Raw genomic sequence first — 21,220 nt, 5'->3', positions numbered from 1 at the left:
CGCAAATTTTTTGTTAGAACTTTTGCTGTAAAATTGTCGGCAAATTCGGGCAGAAAATTTCAGGTGATTTGAACGTCAAATTACTGTCAATTTTAAACTAAAATCGCTATTAGGGATTTTATAATAATGCAATCGGAAAAATTTGTATACTGTTTTTTTTAATTATCTAAATAAGCATTTTTCAATTCTTCTTCCACTTGCATTTAATTTATTTATACTAAAATTAAAAGAAAAAAAAAATAATCTTATGACTGCGTCAAAATTATAAATTGAAATCTCTTCTTGCTATTAGTGTACTTTTTTTCTTTTTTTACAAGTGTAATATGAAACTGGTGGAAGTGATTTAAAGTGAGTGGATATCGCGATTTTTTGAATTGGTGACAATTGCTAATTGTCACCTGCATTCACACTCATGAAATTTTACCGGCAGTCGGTAAGTTATAAGCCAATGATATCCTTAGTTATTATTCTCAAGTAAAGAGGTATGATGATCGTTTTCCAAATGGTATTAAACCTTTGGCTTACAATCTAACAAAAATTTTCCATGGATCTAAATCAAAAATAAATATAAAGCGTAAATAACAACCGATTCTAACCAAAACATAGTCAAGTTCGGCTATTTGTTAATTAAGACAGCAGCGTAATCAATAGATAAATATATTAATAATATCAATAATAATAACTTTAACAAGTTAATAATGATACTCGATGGCTGATAATAAAACAATAAACTGAGGGTTATGGACGATATTGAACAATCTGTGAGTAATAAAAATGAAATACTCAGTCAATCTTACTCCCAAGGACTCCAAAGGTATTTATTTAATTAATTATTTATAAAAGTACTTAACAATTTTTTTTTTTCCATAATTTATCACTTATTTTTTGAATTTTATTTATATCTCTATCATAAACACATGTTTTAAAAATGGTCATGATGAACTTTTGAATTCAAGTCAGTATGTAACTTTAAGTTAAAAATTTTGAAGTTTTAAAAATTTATGGTACTGGACATAGCAGACAAGAAATTTGATTATTTTTGTTAACAATTTACGTGTGAGTATAATAAAATATTTTGAATATTCCCAAAAATATTTTTTTCCATAAGTATTTTATTTATGATCCTGAAATTAGCCGACGTCTAATAAGTTTTGGATTTTTTTTCAAAACGATAAGTTATAAAAAAAAATATTTGAAAAAATTGCACTTATAGTTTTTTAAATTTTCTACATGTGCATATTTTTGGTTTTTTTTCTTGTAAACAATTTGTTGAAAAAAAATTTGAAAATATTTAATTGTCTGCTAACTTCAGAATCATTTTTATTTATTTATTTATTTAATATGCATTTCTGAAATTTACAATATGATACAATAATTTAATTATGATTATTTGATGAACAGGATAGATGAAGACATTGATAGAAATAAAAACATTATTTTGTATTTAATTAGATCATAAAAAAATGTTTAAAAAATTCAAAAATTTTTAAATGTCTGCTAACTTAATGGTCATTAGATTTATTCATAGATCATAAGTAGATTTCTTGAATTGCTCTGATGAACCTCCAAAGAAATTTAGGTCACAGGAGTAATTGTTAAATGCATCAAGTAGCCTATACATGGGCTAAATTTAATAAATTGCTTTTTGATATTGGATACGTGGACTAAACGACTATTCCTTAAACCGAATTTAGGAATATTAAGTTTTATTTGACTTCGTATGTTCGGAAATACAATATAACTATTAATAATTTTATAGAAGCAAAGCTGATAATACAGATGTCGAGTTTGCAAACTCAAAATTCCATTTGTTTTGAGTAGATGTACAATAAATTTCATGAATTTGCGCTGGATTTAAAAGAAAAAAAATTTTTAAATGTTTGCCACTCTCAGTATTATAAAAATTTAAGGCTTAGTCATCCACTAATTGTAAAAATGATAAATATTTATTCATCCTACAATCGGAAAATAAATTTATTTTATTCGTCCGTTAAAAGATTATCTAGTCGTCTAATAAAAAAATTATTTTGCCTGTTAAAAAGTCATAAAAGTTATTTTCTATGTACGTGAAGATCGGAAAGTTTTTCGTGCAACGAAAATAAAAAAAATTTATGTAATTTAATGCTTAAGGAGTAATTGGGGCCGGCTACAAATTTCGGTTGGCATACTAGTTCTTATACGAAACATTTAAGAAATCTAGATCCAGTAGACTTTTTACTTTTCATTTCGTTTTTTAATTTTCGTTCATTGTCATAATATCAGATAAATAAAATAAATTAATCGTCCGACTACAGGACAAATAAAAATAAATTAATGCTCAGACTATAGGATCAATAAATATTTATCATTAATACCATTAGCAGACGTTTAGACACTGAAAATTTAAACAATCTTTGATTATAATTACATCTGATTGAATTTTCAAAATTTATGTAAAAAACTATCGTTGAACTGATGGTTGATAAAAAAAAACCAAAACTAACTACTGAAAAAGACTTGAACTAAAAATTTTGAATTTTATTTTAATCGTGGTCGAGCTGTAATTGGTTATGAATATTTATTGATAGTTGTGATTTGTGTAAACCTGTTTATGATAGACATGTAAATAATCTCCATCAATATCCGACTTATTAATTTACAAAAAAATAATTTTCCATTGTCTGGTGCTTCCAGTTTTATATAAATTTATGAATATTGAACTTAAATTTCAGAATTGGTTGTAAAGACAATAACATAGATAGTTTCTTTTTACCCCAAGATATAATTCGCTTACGTGAAAATCAATGGGACGAATTTTTCGATAAATATGAAAAAAAAGTATTTATTTATTATTTAAATTAATATTAATATAAATAAATAAATTTACGTAATTAATAATAAATAAATTATGATAAATTTCAGTTTGATGAAGACTCGGAGATCGACATGAGAACGGACTGCGACGAGGCTGCAGAAAAATCTGATGATAATTTAGGTGATGAGAGTGAATTTGATCTGCGACAATCTGATTCAGATGCTGACGAAGTCGACGAAGAAGAACAAGAGGGTGACGATGAGGAAGATGACGAGGAAGACGAAGACGGTGACGAGGCCGAAGGATACTTTGAAAAAAACCGAGCGCCGCTCAGAAAATCTCCGAGTTTAATTCAGTACTGGATTGACACCGGGCGGCCCCCGATTTTGATGAGTGAAGACCTAGACGAGTCTAATATTTTAAATGAAGATGTTAAGGCAAATAAGTTGATTCACTCGATGGAGGTTGAACCTAAACGTCGGAGTAATTCTCTACTCAGTTCTGTTGATACCGCAGCTTATATTCTTTCCAATACTAATGTTACTGCTAAAGCTGAAGCCATCGCTATTGTCGAAGGCGCCAAGTCTCTTGATTTAAATGATACTAATGTTAATGCCACTGTGCCAAGCTGTTTAGATAACGAAATAATAAATTGTGATATTCGTAATAAGAGTCCTGTTAAAAATAATCAGGGTGCTAATAAAATAAATCTGAGTCCAATAATTGAAAATATAAATTTAGATAAAATAAATCCAAGTTCAATCGAAGGAAATAATTTAAACGTTACTGATAACAATAAGACACTTATTACTAAATCACAATTAATATCAAAATCCGATGAATCTGAAAATAAAATAACTAATGACGGTAATGTTGACAAATCAGAGATTGAGGCAACAGCACAGTGTAGTCCTAAAATAGCCGACGTTCTTCCAATTCACGATGATCCAACCAAAGCTAAAGTCATTGAGTCTTCAAATATTTCCAAAGAACATGACGATTTAAATTCACTCAAGTCATTAAAATTAACCTGGAATAATACGACTGATACTAAAACTGTAAATAATCGTAAGTCATTGCGTAAAAAATTGTATACGCAACGCAGTTCTCCAGTCAATTTTGTCTTATCAACGACTCCGATCAGTGTAAAGAATGGAAATGATAGCGATTTAAATGTTCGCAACAATAATAATTGTGATTCAAATTATAGAGCTGAAAAAAAGATACTGAAAAAATTACATCCGGCATTCGCTACACCGCTGACTGATAACACTAAAAAATGTAAGCGTATTAAGCGAGCCAGCTGGGCAAGGAGAATGAATCGTTATTCGAAAATGAAGACTGAGAAGAGTTCGGATGACGAAGCTGAGAGTAATTCTGATTTGAAAAGTGAATCGATGAATTCTATTGATAACAAGGATTCAGTGGATAAAATTAAAAGGAAATCGAAAAAATTAAGTCGTCATTCTGTGAGACAAAGTTTGAGATCTAAAGTCTCTATAGATTATAATGAAATTCTGTCAAATTCATCGGGTGAAGAAGAAAAATTAATGGATACAAAAAAGGCGGGAGAAAAATTAATGAATACAAATAAGACGGAAGATAAATTAATGGACACAAATAAGGCGGAAGAAAAATTAATGGACACAAATAAGGCGGGAAAAAAATTACAGGAAAAAGTTTTAGAGAAAAATAAAATAAAAGAGGTAATAAGTAGTGAGAACAAAGTTGTGAATAATAAAAACAATATCCAGGTTTATAATCCATTAATTGTATGTAAAAGATTGACTATTAATTTAGAACAGTTGCCGGTTAATTATACTAATAAGTTGAGAAATAAACAAATAAGTGAAATTCAAAATATTGATGATTCACAAGAGAGTGATGGGAGTACGATACTAATGTACGAGTGTGTCCGTGATAACAAAGATAATACGGATATAGAAACGGTTACCGAAGTAAGTCATCATGAATCTGAAGATGATAAATCACGAGGATCAGTATCTAATCCTGAAAAATTAAATAAGCCATTTATTCAACGATGTCTTGGTTCGTTAAGTGATAAAAATTTTAATGTTAGATTAAATATTACAAAATTAGATGATAAATTTATTAATCGCAAGTTCAATGATACTGACGACGATTCATCGGATGTTAAAGACAAAAATTTAAAAAATTGTACCATTAGAAGTTCGGACAAGTCATCGGAAAAGACGAAACGTCCAACGAAAACACGTGTCATAACTTTCTCATCTGACGAAGAAGATTTTGTAAAGGTCGCGAATAAAAATGCTGAAGAAGAAAAAAAATTGATGGTAAATTCAGCGGATTCTGCTGAATCTGATGCTGCTAAAAACTGTGATAGACTTATTGATGATTTAACATCAGAACCGACAGTATCGGTGTCGTCGTTGTTGTGTATACCCACGGAAACATTAAAAATAATTAGTAATTCAGGTAGTGAAAATTCGATTTGTCCTGATGGGTTGACGTTTGATAAAAAAGGTACCAGACAATCTATCAATACGAAACGGAAAGAATCGAATGTTAAATCAACGGAAATTTATTTTGATAGGGAAAGTGAAAATTCTGTTAATTTATCAGATAAAATTAGTAAAAGTAATTTTGAAAAGTCAAGTTTAAAATTTTCCTCCGGAGAATCTGTATTTTCTGAAGAAATTCCTAAAGGTACACCTAAGAAATTTGAAATGTCTAATGGCAATATTGAAGAAACGATTTTTAATAATGATAATAATAATTATGAATCGAGTACTAGCATTGGGAATAAGTCAGAATTAAATAGAAATTTAAATTTATCACAAAATAAAGTACAAAAATTTCAAAATTTGATAGATAAAGGTAATAATATTAATGATAATAATAATAAATTAATTAGTGATGATAGAAATAAAAAATCGACAAAACGTTTTAATCATTTAAATGAATCTGATTCGTCAAATGAATTTATGGTGAGTCCACCTAAAAAAATAAAAATATCAGATGATAAAAATTCAAAAAATACTCAGGTGCATTTTAAAAATATCTCGAAAAATGAGTCAAATGAAAAATCTAAAAAATTAAATAATAAAATTAAAAAATCCGGACTTTCATCTGCTTTAAGAAAACAAAAATTATCTGGTGATAGAAATGATAATTTAATAGAAAATAATGAGTATAGATTAGAATTACAGACACCAGTTAATAAAATATTTAGTAATCGTAGTAGTGTTAAAAAACACGTTTCATTTGCGACAAAAAATTTTGAAAAAATATTTGTGACAGATGAAAGTTCGAATGAGAGTTTATTCAATTCAACTAGACCTGGAAATACGAGTTTGAGTACGAGTCCAAGTAGTATTAGTAATTGTAATGATAAAAAGATAAATTTAATAATAAATTCGAGTACAGTAAATGCATTTGAAGAGAGCGGGTTAAATAGAAATAATTTAATATTTACTGGGGGAATTAATTCGGATTCTCAGTCAAAAGTAACGAAAAAAATTTTTACTACGAGATTTTATAGCGACTCTGAGGATTCGAATGATTGAAAAAATGAATAACCAGTTGGGTGTATAAATAAAAATTTAAATATAAATGTAAATTTTTGTATTTATATAATTTTAAGTTATTTTTTTTATTAGTAATTAGATTGATTGCGAGGTTTATATATATATTTTTTTTATTTGCGATCAATAAAATTTATATATACGTTTGTAATAAATACTTTTAAGAACCGATTTATATTTTTTTATTTCGACGTATATTAAAAAAAAAAAATTTTTATTATTAACACTCTAATTTAATAGAGTTTTGTAAATTCACTTTATTTATTTTTTTTTTTTTTGTTTACTAAAGTCGTTGACGACAATTTTTTCATGTAAATATATTAAATTGGTCATAATTTTTATAAAAAAAAAAGAACAAACTAGAATAATAATAAATATGTAAGTCTTAATATTTTCTAATAAATAAATTTCTTTTCATTTAGAGTTTTAATTATTATTTAGATAATTAAGAAAAATGATCTAGTAGATATAATGTGCGTTAAAACTCATGTTAAATTTTTTTTTTTAAATCTACACTAATAAATTTTGAGTCCGCGGTGCGGTATAAATTATTTGGTATTCAAATTTTCAACACTGCTGGTGTGAAAATTACACGACGTACGGTGCTAAATTTTGGACCGTGTGAATTGAAACCTTTACACCACCAATGGTGTAAATGTTTAAATTATTTATTGAAAGCTCTCGAATACTTCGACACTAAGTATTTAATTTTTATTTTACAATAATTAAGTAGTTTGAATCGTAGGTCTGTGGAGTGAAGAAAAGCTTTTAAATGTTGGATTATACTAATGTACGACGTTTCGTCTATTTATTTAGACTTTAATCAACGTGTTTAATCAACTTTTTTGTGATGTTAAATATAATTAATGTTACAGTACTTGATAAAGTCTAAATGAATCGACGAAACGTCGTACATTGGTATAACCCAACATCTAAAAGTTTTTCTTTAGTCCACATACCTACGATTCAAACTACTTAATTAATTATAAATATGGACACGACACCGAATAACGATTTTACAATAATTTTCATCAATAATAATAATAATGATATACTACACTGTAAAAAATTCGCGGAGTGAATGAATTTTTAATTATTCACTCCCCTCGGAGTAAAATTCACTCCGCAGGGGAGTATTCGCGGAGTAGGGGAGGGTGGGGCAGAGCGACCCCCCTGAAATTTTGATCAAAAAAAAATTTTTTTTTTTTCGACTAATTACTATAAATCCGATATGTTTGCGCATTTTTAGCCCTACGCATGATATTTGGGGCAAAATGGACAAGCCCAAAATAAAAAAAAAGTGATTTTTTCATATTTTTATCGTCAAATTAATAAAAAATTAGTATAATTCCACATTTCTAGCCCTACGCATAACACCTGGGGCAAAATGGACCATCCGAAACTTCCGAAAAAATTATTTTTTCATATTTTTCGGCCGTTTCTCTATGTAAGAGGCAAATTTGGTCACTAAAAATTTATAAAAATTAAATTTTTTTTTTAGTTGACAAATTTTTGAAATATAGTAAAACTATAGAATTGATTTTTTTTTTTATTAAATAACAATTAGTAATTAAGGTAATCGAGAGTAAACGATTTATTACACTTTAGAAAATTTTTTTCGAGTAATATAAAACCAAAAATAGTCGTCAAGAGAAAGAAATACATTTTTAATGATGAAAACAATTAAAAAAAAAAAAAACGAAAAAAAAAAATTTTTATCACTTTTTGGAGGGGGGCCCGCTCTGCCCCACAAAAAAAAAATTTTTTTTTTCAGAATTTTAGCAAAATGTCCATAAATTTGTTCGAAATAGGACAAAAGTAAAGTGATCTTATGGTTTAAAGCCACAAAAAGTAATAATTGGCTTAGGGGGGCCGCTCTGCCCCACCCTCCCCTATATAATTTTTTATTAATTTAATGCCTCCAGAGTGGAATTCACTCCGGAGAGGAGTTTTGAAAATATTATTAATAAAAAATAACTCCACTAAATAAAATCGAAGTAAAAACTCGTGTATTACATTACTGATCAACTATGATACGCACACACACACACACACACACACACACACACACACTGTTTAAGAGTTTAATATAAATTAATATAAATTCATTTAAATGTTAAAATTCCGGACCGGAGTGAAATAAAATCCGCGTCACTCCGAAATCACTCCGCTAAAAAAAAACTTTCAATTCCTCCGAGTGGCGGAGTGAATGCAGATTAAATCCGGATTCACCACAGATTTTTTACAGTGTAGTGCTACAGCCTATATATTATTTGATAATTTATAACTACAAATTTTATTATCGGACAATTTTTGACATAATAACACCGAACGGTGTGAAATAAAACACTCATATCGTCTTAAAAAGTTCACTGCTTGATATTTCACACCAAAAAAATTAAACACCGAGCAAACCGCGTAAAGTCCTTGGGGACCATTTTCACACACGTAGAGAAATTTTTAGTAAAAATTACCCAAAAAGTTTGATACTGAGAAGACATGTGGTAAATATAGAAATTTTTCCCATGCCCATTGCAAAATATTCTACTTGATAGCAGGCAAATGAAGTGCGATTTCTGCTAATAACATAGTAAAATTTTAGTTACTTGCTGGATGTCATTACAATACCAAACTTTATGGGTAATTTTTACTCAAAAATTCTATGCGTGCACGAAAAATTTTTTACAGTGTATTGAAATGAAGAAAATAAAAATTCAGTTCAATTAAACAGTCGATAATTTAAAAATCTCTTATTGACTTTCAACAAAAATAACATATTGGTTTTTAAAAATACATACTTGTATAAATATCAATTTATATATGAAAAATTACGTGCATTTAAAATTGCTAATTGTTTTGCTATTATTATTATTAATTGATTAAATTATTTTTTTGCTGTGCCCATAATATGATAACACGTCAAATTTAAACGATATGGATGAGAGACATATCCGCGTAATTTAATTATTTCCCATACGACACTCTTGAAATTGGCTGATTGAATACATTCAAGTGGGTTTGAATCCAATCGACAGTCGCCGAAAAGTGATGGCCAAATTTTCGTTTTTGTTAAAAAACCCTGTAGCCAACGTGTCAATGCATCCTTTTCATCGGGTATATGTTCGAAAAATAAATAAATTCCACCCTGAAAGGAAAAATTTATTCTTGGATTAAATAATTTTATGATAACCACATATTTATAATCCTATCATATGGATTTGAATCTCATGTAAAATAAAAATATTTTACTGTAAATACGAAATTCTGATTATTGACAACTACTCAGTGAAAATTTTACGATAAAAATTATCCAGCAATTTAGAGTAATTTTATGCCTACATAAATATGTTTTTTTTTTTAAATATTACTCTTGCAAAGAATTTTTTTGCTACAGAAGACTAAAAATCGTAACAAAAATTTATATAAATATATATACTATACATAGAACTACTATTTGTTAGTAAGTATCAACTGTATCAAAGTTCTCAATATACTCGTAATTGACGTTTACACAAATAGAGATTTAGATTTGATGATATTTAATATTATAATCTTATAGTATTTTTATTCAGTACAAAAAAAAAGATTTATAAAGTTTTAATTACTTATGAAATAAATTACGATCATTATTCATAAAACTGCACATACTACCCTTCACATCAAGAATAATCATCAGTAATCAGTAATTTCAATATAAATTATTTATTGATTGATTCATTATGTGCCTCAAATTACTTATACTAAATTTTTTCTTTATAAAAACTTTAAAAAAATATTTATTGTTTCGCCTGGATAAATAAAATGTCATATAAATTGATAGTACTTTATTTAATTATCGAATTATTTAACATATCACGATAAATATATATTTTATTTGTAAAAGTACTCAAGTATAAATTTATTTTTTTCTTTAAATTCGTATTTTCACTAGCTATTGTTGAATGTTATTTTTAAACTTTAACTTCAAACAGTCTATAGATAACGAACTTAATTACACCTGTCATTATATTTTTTTTTTAACAAGAGAAATTCTTTTACCAATAAAATAAAATTTTTAACACGTTTTATATATATACTTTATATATAAATCAGTATTAAAGTTATTTTATTTATTATTATTATTACCGGTGCAAGAACTCGATGTATTTCACAAAGAACATCAGGAACTGATGCTACAGAACAAAGTGATCTTGTTGTAACAACAGCATCCACATAATTATCTGGAATATCTTTTAAATAACTGCCATCGCCAATTATTATTTTTTCAATAATAATATGAGAAAACTGCCATGCTTGATCACTTTCTGTCAAATATTCTTTTAATTTATAATTCCAATCAACGCCTATTAAATGAGTACCATTTGGATAGAATTGAATATTTTGCCCTATAATTTAAAAATTTATTTATTTTTATTATTAGTTACTTAAGGAAGACCAGGGTATGTCGTCCCTATTGTGATTAAGTTTTATAAGAATTAATGTGAATAATAAATAGTACTATATCCGGGTAAAAAATAAAACTTGATTTACTCTCTAAAAATGAATTAGTGAAATTCACTGCAAATCAGTCGATAGTCACTATTTCTACAACTATAAGTATACCACTAATTCGACCAGTGGTATACTTATAGCTGCTTCCCAGTGCATATTCACTAATTCGTAGTGAATTTCACTAATTCATTTTTAGAGAGTAGACTTGGTTTACTAAGTCGAAATTTAAAGCCGTTTTTCACAAGAAAAACTCAACTTTTTTTACGGAGATATGAAATAAATTGAGTTTTCCCCTTGGTGTAGACTGAACTGGCTTACTTAGTGACGATATAAAACGATAAATTCAAAATCAAGTCGAAATTCACTTGCTCTCTAAACGTGAATTAGCGAAAATCAGTGAATGTTCACTAATTCCAAGTATAAATCGAACCACTAATTCCAAAAAGTGGTTCGATTGGCACTCTAAATTAGTGAATATTCACTTGTTTATGTTTAGAGAGTGGTTTAGACTTATTCAACTTCAATTATAAGACGAAAAAGTCAAAATTAAGGTGAAATGCGATAAATACATTTTACACTATAAAAAATACTGCTTGCTTTTGACTTGGTTGATTAAGTCCAAAGTAAGGTGAATGACTGTCGTGCTCGAAGTGAAGATGAATAAGTTCAAACTAATATGAAAAAAGTTCTAAAAGTTAACAAAACTTTAATTTAAGTCGAAAAAGTCGAGATCTTATCGAAAAATCTGCGGCAAATCGATAACTTCGAAAGAAAATAAGGTGAAGCGAGCCTGAATAAAGTTTTATTTTCGACCCGGGATAGTTTCTGCTCTATAAATTGCAAATGAAAATTTACGTTTACGCTAATAGTTGATTACACAATTGATCTTAAATTGACTTGTTTCTAATTGACTGCTGACAATAAAACTTTTAAGTTTCAATGCAGGTAATCACGAAAAATATAGTGTGTATCTCAGGATGAAACACGATTTCAGACTGCGGGTGATGTCAGCCAACTCCACCCTGGTCTGAAATCATTTTATTTCATCCCTCGTTACACAATGTACTATAAAATAACTTCTGGGCGTTCCATTACTATTTCTGACAGTAATTTTTCAAATTTCTTTTTTTCTGTGTCCATAAAACAATCTGATAAAAATAAAATAAAATTATATTTACCGATTTTAACTCCAATTTCAAGTACTCTGATACAATTATTGAACCGTAAAATTTTATCACTAGACTGAATTTCATTTAACGATTCAAACAACCGTTTTTTATAAGTAACAGCAACTTCCGCGCACTCTGATTCAAACCCCACTAAATGTAAACGATAAATATAATTCGTTAATTTACACCATTTCGAATGAATAAAATAATATACTAACAGTATGATTATTATCAATGAACCATAAATAGAAATAATATTGCGTATAGAAATATCGCAGGCTGCCATACTTCGAACAGTTAATATTTACAATTATTTTAGTCAATTAAATCGTAATCTATGTTTACATAACATACATGTTATGTATATCAATACAGACACTTTACTTAAACACTCTTTAATCCACGCCAAATATTATTGGACTTTATTATTTTTCAAACTCGTATCTATATAAAGATTTAATTTTTTTTTTACTTTGAGTTAGAGATAAATATATATATATATATATTTCTATATAACTAAACTTGTTTTTGTTCTTGTTTGTACGTTCAACATTTAGTGAATAAAAAAAAAATTTAATGAATAATTACGATATTAATTATAAATATGATTATCATTATTTTCTGAACGTTTTAAATAGAAATTAAAAATGCAAAGTAATCTTGTTGATAAGATAAATTCTTTTTTAACTTTTTAATGATTTTGTTTTTTTGTAAAATATACACAACCTGATAAATATATTAATTTGTTGATTCAAAATTCGATTAATTAAATTTACACTGAGAAAAAAAATAACTTTGTGAAAACAATATTTTTTTGGGTAATAAATCGATATAAATTATGTAGCACGACTTGTAATCCGCGGATGAAATATCCGCGACAAAATATCAGAAGACATTTTATTTATCCGATAGACAAAATATCCCCGGACTATGTGGTTATAACAAATTATAACAAATTAAAGTCATTACTTATTAAATTTTTCTTTTAAAATCTTAAACATTCTGGTTGTTTAATTACACCGGCACACAAAAAAAAAAAAGTTCTCTGTACTTTTGACGGGACCGATATATTCCCATGTATTTTGACCCGCTGAATCCGAATCCGAGGTCCGCTTAACCCCTACACCCTCAGATTTTTAGAAAACTTTAAAAAACCTCAAAAATACACAAAAATCGACCGTTTTTTAAATTTATAAATTTTTTTAACCCTAACTATGCATCGTTTTTATGTATTTCGGTCCTCCACATACTAACCTGAAGTTTATTTAAAACATTAGCCATTTAAAGTCTGAGTAAATTCCAAAAAACCCCAAAAAATTGCAAAAAAGCAAAGAAATTCTTAGTATTGTGATGAAAAAAATTTTATAGGGCTAAATAAATAATTATTTTCATGTATGTTTATCTGTCACATATAATTCTCGAACATCCATGGCTCAGACATCTCTAAAATTTTAAATAAATGGCAAAAATTCCCAAAAAATCGAAAAAAATAAAATTTGGTATAACAAAAATCAATTTTTAAATCGAAATAAATAAAAGAAATCATATTGTTCGATCTGTGATATATATATAAAAAATATTTTGGCCTAAAATATAAAAAAATTTTAATATGCTTCAAAAAATCTTTATCTAAACGTTATTTCAATATTAATTCGTTCTCCTCTTATATCTAACCCTTTTGTCCTCAAATGTACTACATAAAGGGTTTCTCTTTCGTTTCCTCATTTCTTCAGGTAGATCTCTCTGTAGTGTCCAACAGTGATCTGCCATCATATTGACATCCCACGTACCTTGATAACGTTTTTCCATTACACTGATGTCCTGATGGAATCTTTCACCTTGCTCTTCACTATAGTCACCAAGATTTTCAGGAAAGTGTGAAAGGTGAGAATGTAAATAACGCAATTTGGAATTCATTAAGCAACCTAAAGTATCATAGTTGTATATCAACTCTTCAACTAAAGGTACGTGGGATGTCAATATGATGGCAGATCACTGTTGGACACTACAGAGAGATCTAAGAGGAGAACGAATTAATATTAAAATAACGTTTAGATAAAGATTTTTTGAAGCATATTAAAATTTTTTTATATTTTAGGCCAAAATATTTTTTATACATATATCACAGATCGAACAATATGATTTCTTTTATTTATTTCGATTTAAAAATTGATTTTTGTTATACCAAATTTTATTTTTTTCGATTTTTTGGGAATTTTTGCCATTTATTTAAAATTTTAGAGATGTCTGAGCCATGGATGTTCGAGAATTATATGTGACAGATAAACATACATGAAAATAATTATTTAGTTAGCCCTATAAAATTTTTTTCATCACAATACTAAGAATTTCTTTGCTTTTTTGCAATTTTTTGGGGTTTTTTGGAATTTACTCAGACTTTAAATGGCTAATGTTTTAAATAAACTTCAGGTTAGTATGTGGAGGACCGAAATACATAAAAACGATGCATAGTTAGGGTTAAAAAAATTTATAAATTTAAAAAACGGTCGATTTTTGTGTATTTTTGAGGTTTTTTAAAGTTTTCTAAAAATCTGAGGGTGTAGGGGTTAAACGGACCTCGGATTCGGATTCAGCGGGTCAAAATACATGGGAATATATCGGTCCCGTCAAAAGTACAGAGAACTTTTTTTTTTTTGTGTGCCGGTGTTATCAAATAATTATTAAATATTTAATTATATATATGATTTATTGTTCACTAAAATTCCATATCTTTCTACGTGATACTATGTTATTTAAACTATTTTTGTATACACCTTGCCATTCGGCATTTGCCTTGGCATATATTTCTAAATAAATAAATAAATAAATAAAATAAATATTCAAGAGACAAAAAATCCGTGATAAAATATCCTGTCGATAAATCTTATTCAGAAAAATATGTTTTAAGTGAAAAAATAATTCATGGTTTTCGATAAACGGGTATTGTATCATTCCAAGCATATGTGTTGACCTATTTCCAAAATAATATCCACCCAAAATCTGTGAAAAAAGGGCACAGTACGATTTCAAGCATATGTGTGAATCTATTTTTAATATCACGCACTCAAATTTTATGTGCAAATATATGAAACGTCGTCAAATTAAAAAAAAATTATTATAATTACACATTTCTAGCCCTACGCATAACACCTGGGGCAAAATGGACCAGCCGAAACTTCCGAAAAAATTATTTTTTCATATTTTTCGGCCGTTTCTCTATGTAAGAGGCAAATTTGGTCGCTAAAAATTTATAAAAATTAAATTTTTTTTTTAGTTGATAAATTTTTGAAATAAAGTAAAACTATAGAATTTATTTTTTTTTTTTAAACAACAATTAGTAATTAAGGTAATTGAGAGTAAACGATTTATTACACTTTAAAAAATTTTTTTCGAGTAATATAAAACCAAAAATAGTTGTCAAGAGAAAGAAATACATTCTTAATGATGAAAACAATTTAAAAAAAAAAAAAAACGAAAAAAAAAAATTTTTTATCACTTTTTGGAGGGGGGCCGCTCTGCCCCACAAAAAAAAAATTTTTTTTTTCAGAATTTTGGCAAAATGTCCATAAATTTGTTCTAAATAGGACAAAAGCAAAGTGATCTTATGGTTGAAAGCCACAAAAAATAATAATTGGCTTAGGGGGGCCGCTCTGCCCCACCCTCCCCTACATTATAAAAATGGTATATTCCTAGCTTTGAAGATGATTCCAAATTTTTTAATCGAAAAAAATTAAGACAATGAAGAGGAGTAATTCATGATGAATTTGATAATAATTATTATCAATTCAGTACTAGATTCATATTGGATTAGTTATAAGATGAATGTGTTTTATTTCATAATTGTATTTTTTGTTTTTACACCTGAAATCTTAAAAAAAATAAAGAACTATTTTATTTAACTTAAATGACATTTATTACTAATTTGATTAAATTTAACAGTATAAAATTAAAATTTACTCTAAAAAATCTATATTTATTGTTAACAGTTTGTTGTTTGTGCTATTACAAAAAAAATTCTGTTTATTGAATGAGTTGAAAAATAAATAAACTAAAAAATATATTTTACTCTGAATTATTAAATTGAATTTATTAAACTAATCTACATTTATAATATATTTTCCTAATTTTATAGCTATATTTGTTAGAAACTATAACTTGACAGTTATTGTTATATAAAATTTGTTCATTTGTTCATCAACTTTGTAACATTTTTATAATCAACTTATTATGAATCAAAAGTATTAATTTTATACTGTTGAATTTAATCAAATTAGTAATAAATGTCATCTAAGTTAAATAAAATAGTTCTTTATTTTTTTTAAGATTTCAAGTGTAAGAAAAAAAAATACAATTAAGACATAAAACACATTTATCTTATAATTAATTCAATATGAATCTAGTACTGAATTGATAATAATTATTATTAAATTCATCATGAATTACTCCTCTTCGTTGTCTTAATTTCTTTCGATTAAAAAATTTGGAATCTTCTTCAAAGCTAGGAATATACCATTTTTATAATGTACTTATCACTTGCTTAATGCGAAAGGTAAGTTTTTAAAAATTACCCATTAAATTATTAGATTTAAGCTGTTGGTTACCTGTTAGATTCAGCTGTAGTAGAAAATTAGAGGATTTTTATAGTTAATTCATTTTCAAAGTCATGTTTGTTTCAAAATCTGAATTTGATTATCAAATTCATAATGAAATTCATAATGAAGCAAATTTTTTTTGCACGAGTATTTATATTAAAAGTATTTATATTATAAGATATTTTATCGGGGATATCTTATCTATCGAGTATTTAGTCCGGGGATATTTTGTCTATCGGATAAAATGTCTTCAGATATTTTGTCGCGAATATTTTATCTATTGAGTATTTAGTCCGGGGATATTTTGTCTATCGGATAAAATGTCTTCAGATATTTTGTCGCGAATATTTTGTCTCCGGATAATAAGTGACGGTACCATAAATTATTGCATTATTAATTTCATATTTAGCACGATGAGTCATTTTCTTGTCAGAAGAAAATTAAAATTTATTTACACTACAGCAAAAAAATAGAAGATTAAAATATCTTGAAATAAACTTGGGTTTCTTTGATTAAGAAAATTACTTTGAATGAAATTTTCAAATTTTTACACCAAAAACACATTAAATTTTAAATTTTAAATGTCATAACTTTTTGTGGTAAGAACATACAAAGATTCGAAAAGATTTTTTTTCTCTCGGTGTACAAAAAATTTTTAATTAAAAAAAATGACTCGTTTTAAAAATAAATATTTCAAATATTATTTCAAGGACTTTTTGTCAGAAAAAAAATATAAACAGCCGTTCTATTTATCAGCAAACCCTCTGTGAAGTATTAAGTAGTATTAGACATATATAAAAAATGGTAAAATGAATTTTTACCCGAATGTGCAATAATCATGGTAAATAAAAAAATGTTGAAGCCAGTGGGGTCAGAGAGTAAGAACAAAGGAGTCATGGGTTTTCCAAAGGAAAAAAAATATAAACCCCCGAATGTACAATAGAGTTAAAGGTTCGATATTGATGCCAGGGCGCGCAAATGTCTTTGTCGTTATTGCTCAAGAGTGACCACAAACAACGGGGTCGACGATTACGTTCATCCAAGTGGTGTACTCACCCATTCGTGCAATGTAGACCAGAAGCATACACAGCATTATATGTACACTAGCTCTGCTGTTAACTTTACGTGCTCTATACGTTATATATATATTTAATATATGTATGTGAGTGTGTGTGTGTGTATGCATAAATTCGATTGAGAGGCATTTCGCGATCCGAAGGCGTTTTGTTTTTGACATTGGGCGGAGAGAAGGTTGGCCGTTGTGGCGGCTCGTTGACTTGGATGAATCATCAAGCTAAATTCAACCTGGACCCCTGATGAACACCCTATACTTTCTGCTCAATCTCAAAGACGTTAATCTACTTTGTTTTTTTTTCTCCTTTTCATTTATTTCATTTTTTTCCCAGGAAGTTTATGAGATATTCATATATATGGAAAAATTATACTGAATCTATAGATGTATACATATATACACTGTAAAAATCGGGAGTGAATTCGAAGTGATTATGGACTTCATTTAAATCCAAATTCACTCCGACACTCGGAGATCCGAAGTTTCAGAAAAAAATTACTCTGCATAGGGAGTAAATAGGGAGTTTATTTTTCCGGCGGAGTGATTTCGGAGAGATCTGGATTTTATTTTAATCCGCATTCACTCCGATTCAGAGTTTTAATGTTAAAATAAAACTTCCCTTCAAAGCGAATTTTACTCCAAGAGGATTATAAACAGTCATCCGCTCCGCATTTACTCCGAATTCATTCCGTATTTAATTCGCGTTCACTCCGCAAATTTTTTACAGTTTACATATAAATCAAATTTTAAATTCATATATTTGTTAAAGAATAAAAATTCAATTATTCAAATAACTGCTATAATTTTTTAAAAGCAATTTTGACAATTTAAAAAAATTTTAACGTTCACTACATCCTGATTTTATTTTTGTTTTTTTAATAAACGTGATAGAGTAGTCGCATTTAAATATTTTTCACTCTCGAAAGATCGCAATGATAGGTAGCGAGTTCGCTTCGTGACCGGCAATAAGCCGATGGATACTCAAGTCCTCAGGCCATGTGGGCTAGCTACCGAGTGCTCTAGTGTAATACACACATACATATACACATATATTAATATAATAAGAGTTGTATGTACGATGTAGATTGTAGAGTGAACATTATTCCATGTGCCCTCTTTATCCATCCACACAATAATAATATATACATACATACATCTACCGATTGAATTTGCTGACACACCCGGGGCATGTCATAGCAACTGACAGTCGTTGGTAAAACGTGACCACGATGTGCATCGCTGTGCCAACTAGACGTGCACTTGTCAAGTACTTAACTCCATATTATATACTCGTTCTCTCAAATTCAACTATTTTTATTCTCTATACTCCTCTTTTAATAAACAATTAATTCATGTTATATAATATATATTATACACGAAAATTATTAAATACTTAATAAACAATGATTTTATTCATATTATTTACTTATTATTTTATAATAATTATTTTTATATGAAGGTGAAAACAAAATTTTATTGAAAAATGCAACAAAATTAAGATATTTAAATAATATAAAAATATATATATTGTTTTGCAACATACATTTAATGAATTTCATATATTTATTGAAGTGTACACAGAAAATAAAGATTTCTTGGCGCGAAAAATTTTTACTCGCCCCAAGAAAATTTTTGCATCATGAATTGAAAACGAAAATTTTCTTAGGGTGAGAAAACATTTTCTTGACTCAAGAAAAGGTTTCTGAGGTGAGAAAAAAATTTCTTGCGTCAAGAAACTTTTTCTAATCCTAGGAAAATTTTTGTTTCCATTTCATAATACAAAATTTTTCTTGCTCTGGTGGAAATTTTTCGGAATTTTCTCTGAAAAACTCAAATCTAAAGTTCTAAAGTCTTTTTCAGAGTTTTTCAGAGAAAAGTCCGAAAAATTTCCACTAGGGTGCGCCAAGAATTTCTTTTTTTTTTTTATGTAGAGTGACCTAAGGCAAAATTTTACTTCGCTGATGGGGTATGGGCAGTAACCCTAAATTACTTTTTTTTAATTTCGAATTTTCATAGCAGAAAGTAAAGAATTTTATAAATTATTTGTTAAAATAATAAAAAAATATTTATTCAATTATTGTGTAATTAGAGTAAAAAAAACAAGAATTTTTAGTTATTAAAATTTTTATTATTAGAAGTATCATATTAACTTTTTAATCGCACCTGTCAAGTAGATTACGGGCCGGCACGTGTGTCATCAGACCCTCCACGCAGTATAATCTCAAACTCGTTACAATCGCGATTAGATGGTAAAAAATAGAGAGACCGAGCCTTCACATGCCGATCACTCGATTACAAATTTATATACATATTATATTACATACATATTTATGTAAAAAAAATTGAAAAAAAAATATCTATCCAACGGCAGATGTGTGAGTCATTACTCCGAACAATTAGGAACCCATAACATATATTTTTTTGTATTATACCATTACACATTTTGTTTTTTTAATTTTTTTAGTTTCCACTTGAAGATAAATCTAAAAGTTGAAAGAAACAATTACATAAAGTGTGGCGGCATTTAGTCTAGCTAATTGCGAGAGATAAAAAATGATAGGATCTTTGTTTTTATGTATAGATCTGCACTCTCTATAACTGACGCGCACCTTTGACACGCGACACCATGTTACTGGTATAACGCACACGTGTGACATATGTCAAGTTAACATTCGGTGACATGTTGATACTCTGGCATATATTAACACTCGAGAATAATATATGACTTTTAGCTTTAATTGAAAATAAAAATTATTTTATTTCTATTATTTGTTGGATAATTGGTAACAAAATTTGAGTGAATTCGAAGTGGGTAAGAATTTTAATTCACTCCGAAGTTCCGAAGTTAAAAAAAATCACTCCGCAGACGCAGTAAATAGAGAGTTTGGATTTTTCAGCGGAGTAATTTCGGAGTGATCTGTACAGAAAAAAAAGTTATCTTGAGCCAAGAAAATATTTTGGAAGACAAGCGATTTCGGGGACCAAGTCAAGATTTTCTTGAGTCTTGGTCAGAGGAGATTTCTACTTTATCTGAGAAAGTTGAGGTTTCCCTAGCGGATCGCAATCTACTAAGTATACACCAACTATACACGGTGTATACGCGGCGTATATACTGAGTATACACCAAGTTAACACCAAAAATTTTTTTTTAAGTCCCGTTTTCATAAAAATTTCTATTTAAGGGTTTCGAGCTAGAATACAGCGAGATGTTCTAGAGATGGCTGCAAAGTCAACAACCTCTTTTCAGATTTTTTTTCAAATGTTCAGACAAATATAAAAAAAATTGATCAACATTCTATGATGGAGGTTGATTTTTTTTTCTTTTTTCAGTAGTAAAATGAAAAATCTCTTGAAAACTTTTTTTTATACTTGTACTCACTGAATTACGACAAATTTATTAACGATGAATTATAAAGACTTGTCCACTGTAAAAAATTTGCGGAGTGAATGCGAGGTGGATGATTTTTATTTGATTTAGTCCCCACTGAGTGAATTTTTTTTTATTGAATAAAAACAAAAAAACTTTTCGCTGAGAA

General features: G+C 28.0%; 2 protein-coding genes across 4 annotated transcripts; one reads left to right on the top strand and one right to left on the bottom strand.

Moving 5' to 3' along the window:
• The first annotated feature begins 555 nt into the window (after window positions 1-555).
• On the top strand, window positions 556-6,531 carry LOC130668250 (probable WRKY transcription factor protein 1). Of its 2 annotated transcripts, XM_057470439.1 has the most exons (3): window positions 556-814; window positions 2,712-2,817; window positions 2,902-6,531. In XM_057470439.1, the coding sequence occupies exons 1-3, from the start codon at window positions 741-743 to the stop codon at window positions 6,340-6,342; spliced, it is 3,621 nt and encodes a 1,206-aa protein (XP_057326422.1). In that variant the 5' UTR covers window positions 556-740; the 3' UTR covers window positions 6,343-6,531. The 2 variants fall into 2 exon arrangements, with proteins under 2 accessions (XP_057326422.1, XP_057326423.1); XM_057470440.1 differs by lacking the exon at window positions 2,712-2,817.
• A 1,780-nt stretch (window positions 6,532-8,311) lies between these two features.
• On the bottom strand, window positions 8,312-18,229 carry LOC130667714 (thiol S-methyltransferase TMT1B-like). Of its 2 annotated transcripts, XM_057469512.1 has the most exons (4): window positions 17,669-18,229; window positions 12,030-12,170; window positions 10,486-10,745; window positions 8,312-9,505 (listed from the first exon to the last, which is right to left on the bottom strand). In XM_057469512.1, the coding sequence occupies exons 1-4, from the start codon at window positions 17,847-17,849 to the stop codon at window positions 9,245-9,247; spliced, it is 843 nt and encodes a 280-aa protein (XP_057325495.1). In that variant the 5' UTR covers window positions 17,850-18,229; the 3' UTR covers window positions 8,312-9,244. The 2 variants fall into 2 exon arrangements, with proteins under 2 accessions (XP_057325495.1, XP_057325497.1); XM_057469514.1 differs by lacking the exon at window positions 17,669-18,229 and having other exon boundaries at window positions 12,030-12,576.
• Between the last annotated feature and the right edge of the window lie 2,991 nt (window positions 18,230-21,220).

The sequence above is a fragment of the Microplitis mediator genome, chromosome 5, assembly GCF_029852145.1.
Source record: "Microplitis mediator isolate UGA2020A chromosome 5, iyMicMedi2.1, whole genome shotgun sequence".
Taxonomy (NCBI): Eukaryota; Metazoa; Arthropoda; class Insecta; order Hymenoptera; family Braconidae; genus Microplitis; species Microplitis mediator.
Note: the sequence above shows the minus strand (reverse complement) of the source record. Positions and strands in the feature narration are given on the sequence as shown.

Bases quoted from the DNA above. Each gene is read 5' to 3' on its own strand.
- LOC130668250 (XM_057470439.1), top strand. From the start codon at position 741: ATGGACGATATTGAACAATCTGTGAGTAATAAAAATGAAATACTCAGT. The intron at 815-2,711 runs GTATTTATTTAA...CTTAAATTTCAG, and splicing joins TACTCCCAAGGACTCCAAAG to AATTGGTTGTAAAGACAATA. The intron at 2,818-2,901 runs GTATTTATTTAT...GATAAATTTCAG, and splicing joins TCGATAAATATGAAAAAAAA to TTTGATGAAGACTCGGAGAT.
- LOC130667714 (XM_057469512.1), bottom strand. From the start codon at position 17,849: ATGTCAAAAACAAAACGCCTTCGGATCGCGAAATGCCTCTCAATCGAA. The intron at 12,171-17,668 runs GTGAGTACACCA...GTTTACATTTAG, and splicing joins GGTCTACATTGCACGAATGG to TGGGGTTTGAATCAGAGTGC. The intron at 10,746-12,029 runs GTAAATATAATT...TTTAAATTATAG, and splicing joins TGAAATTGGAGTTAAAATCG to GGCAAAATATTCAATTCTAT.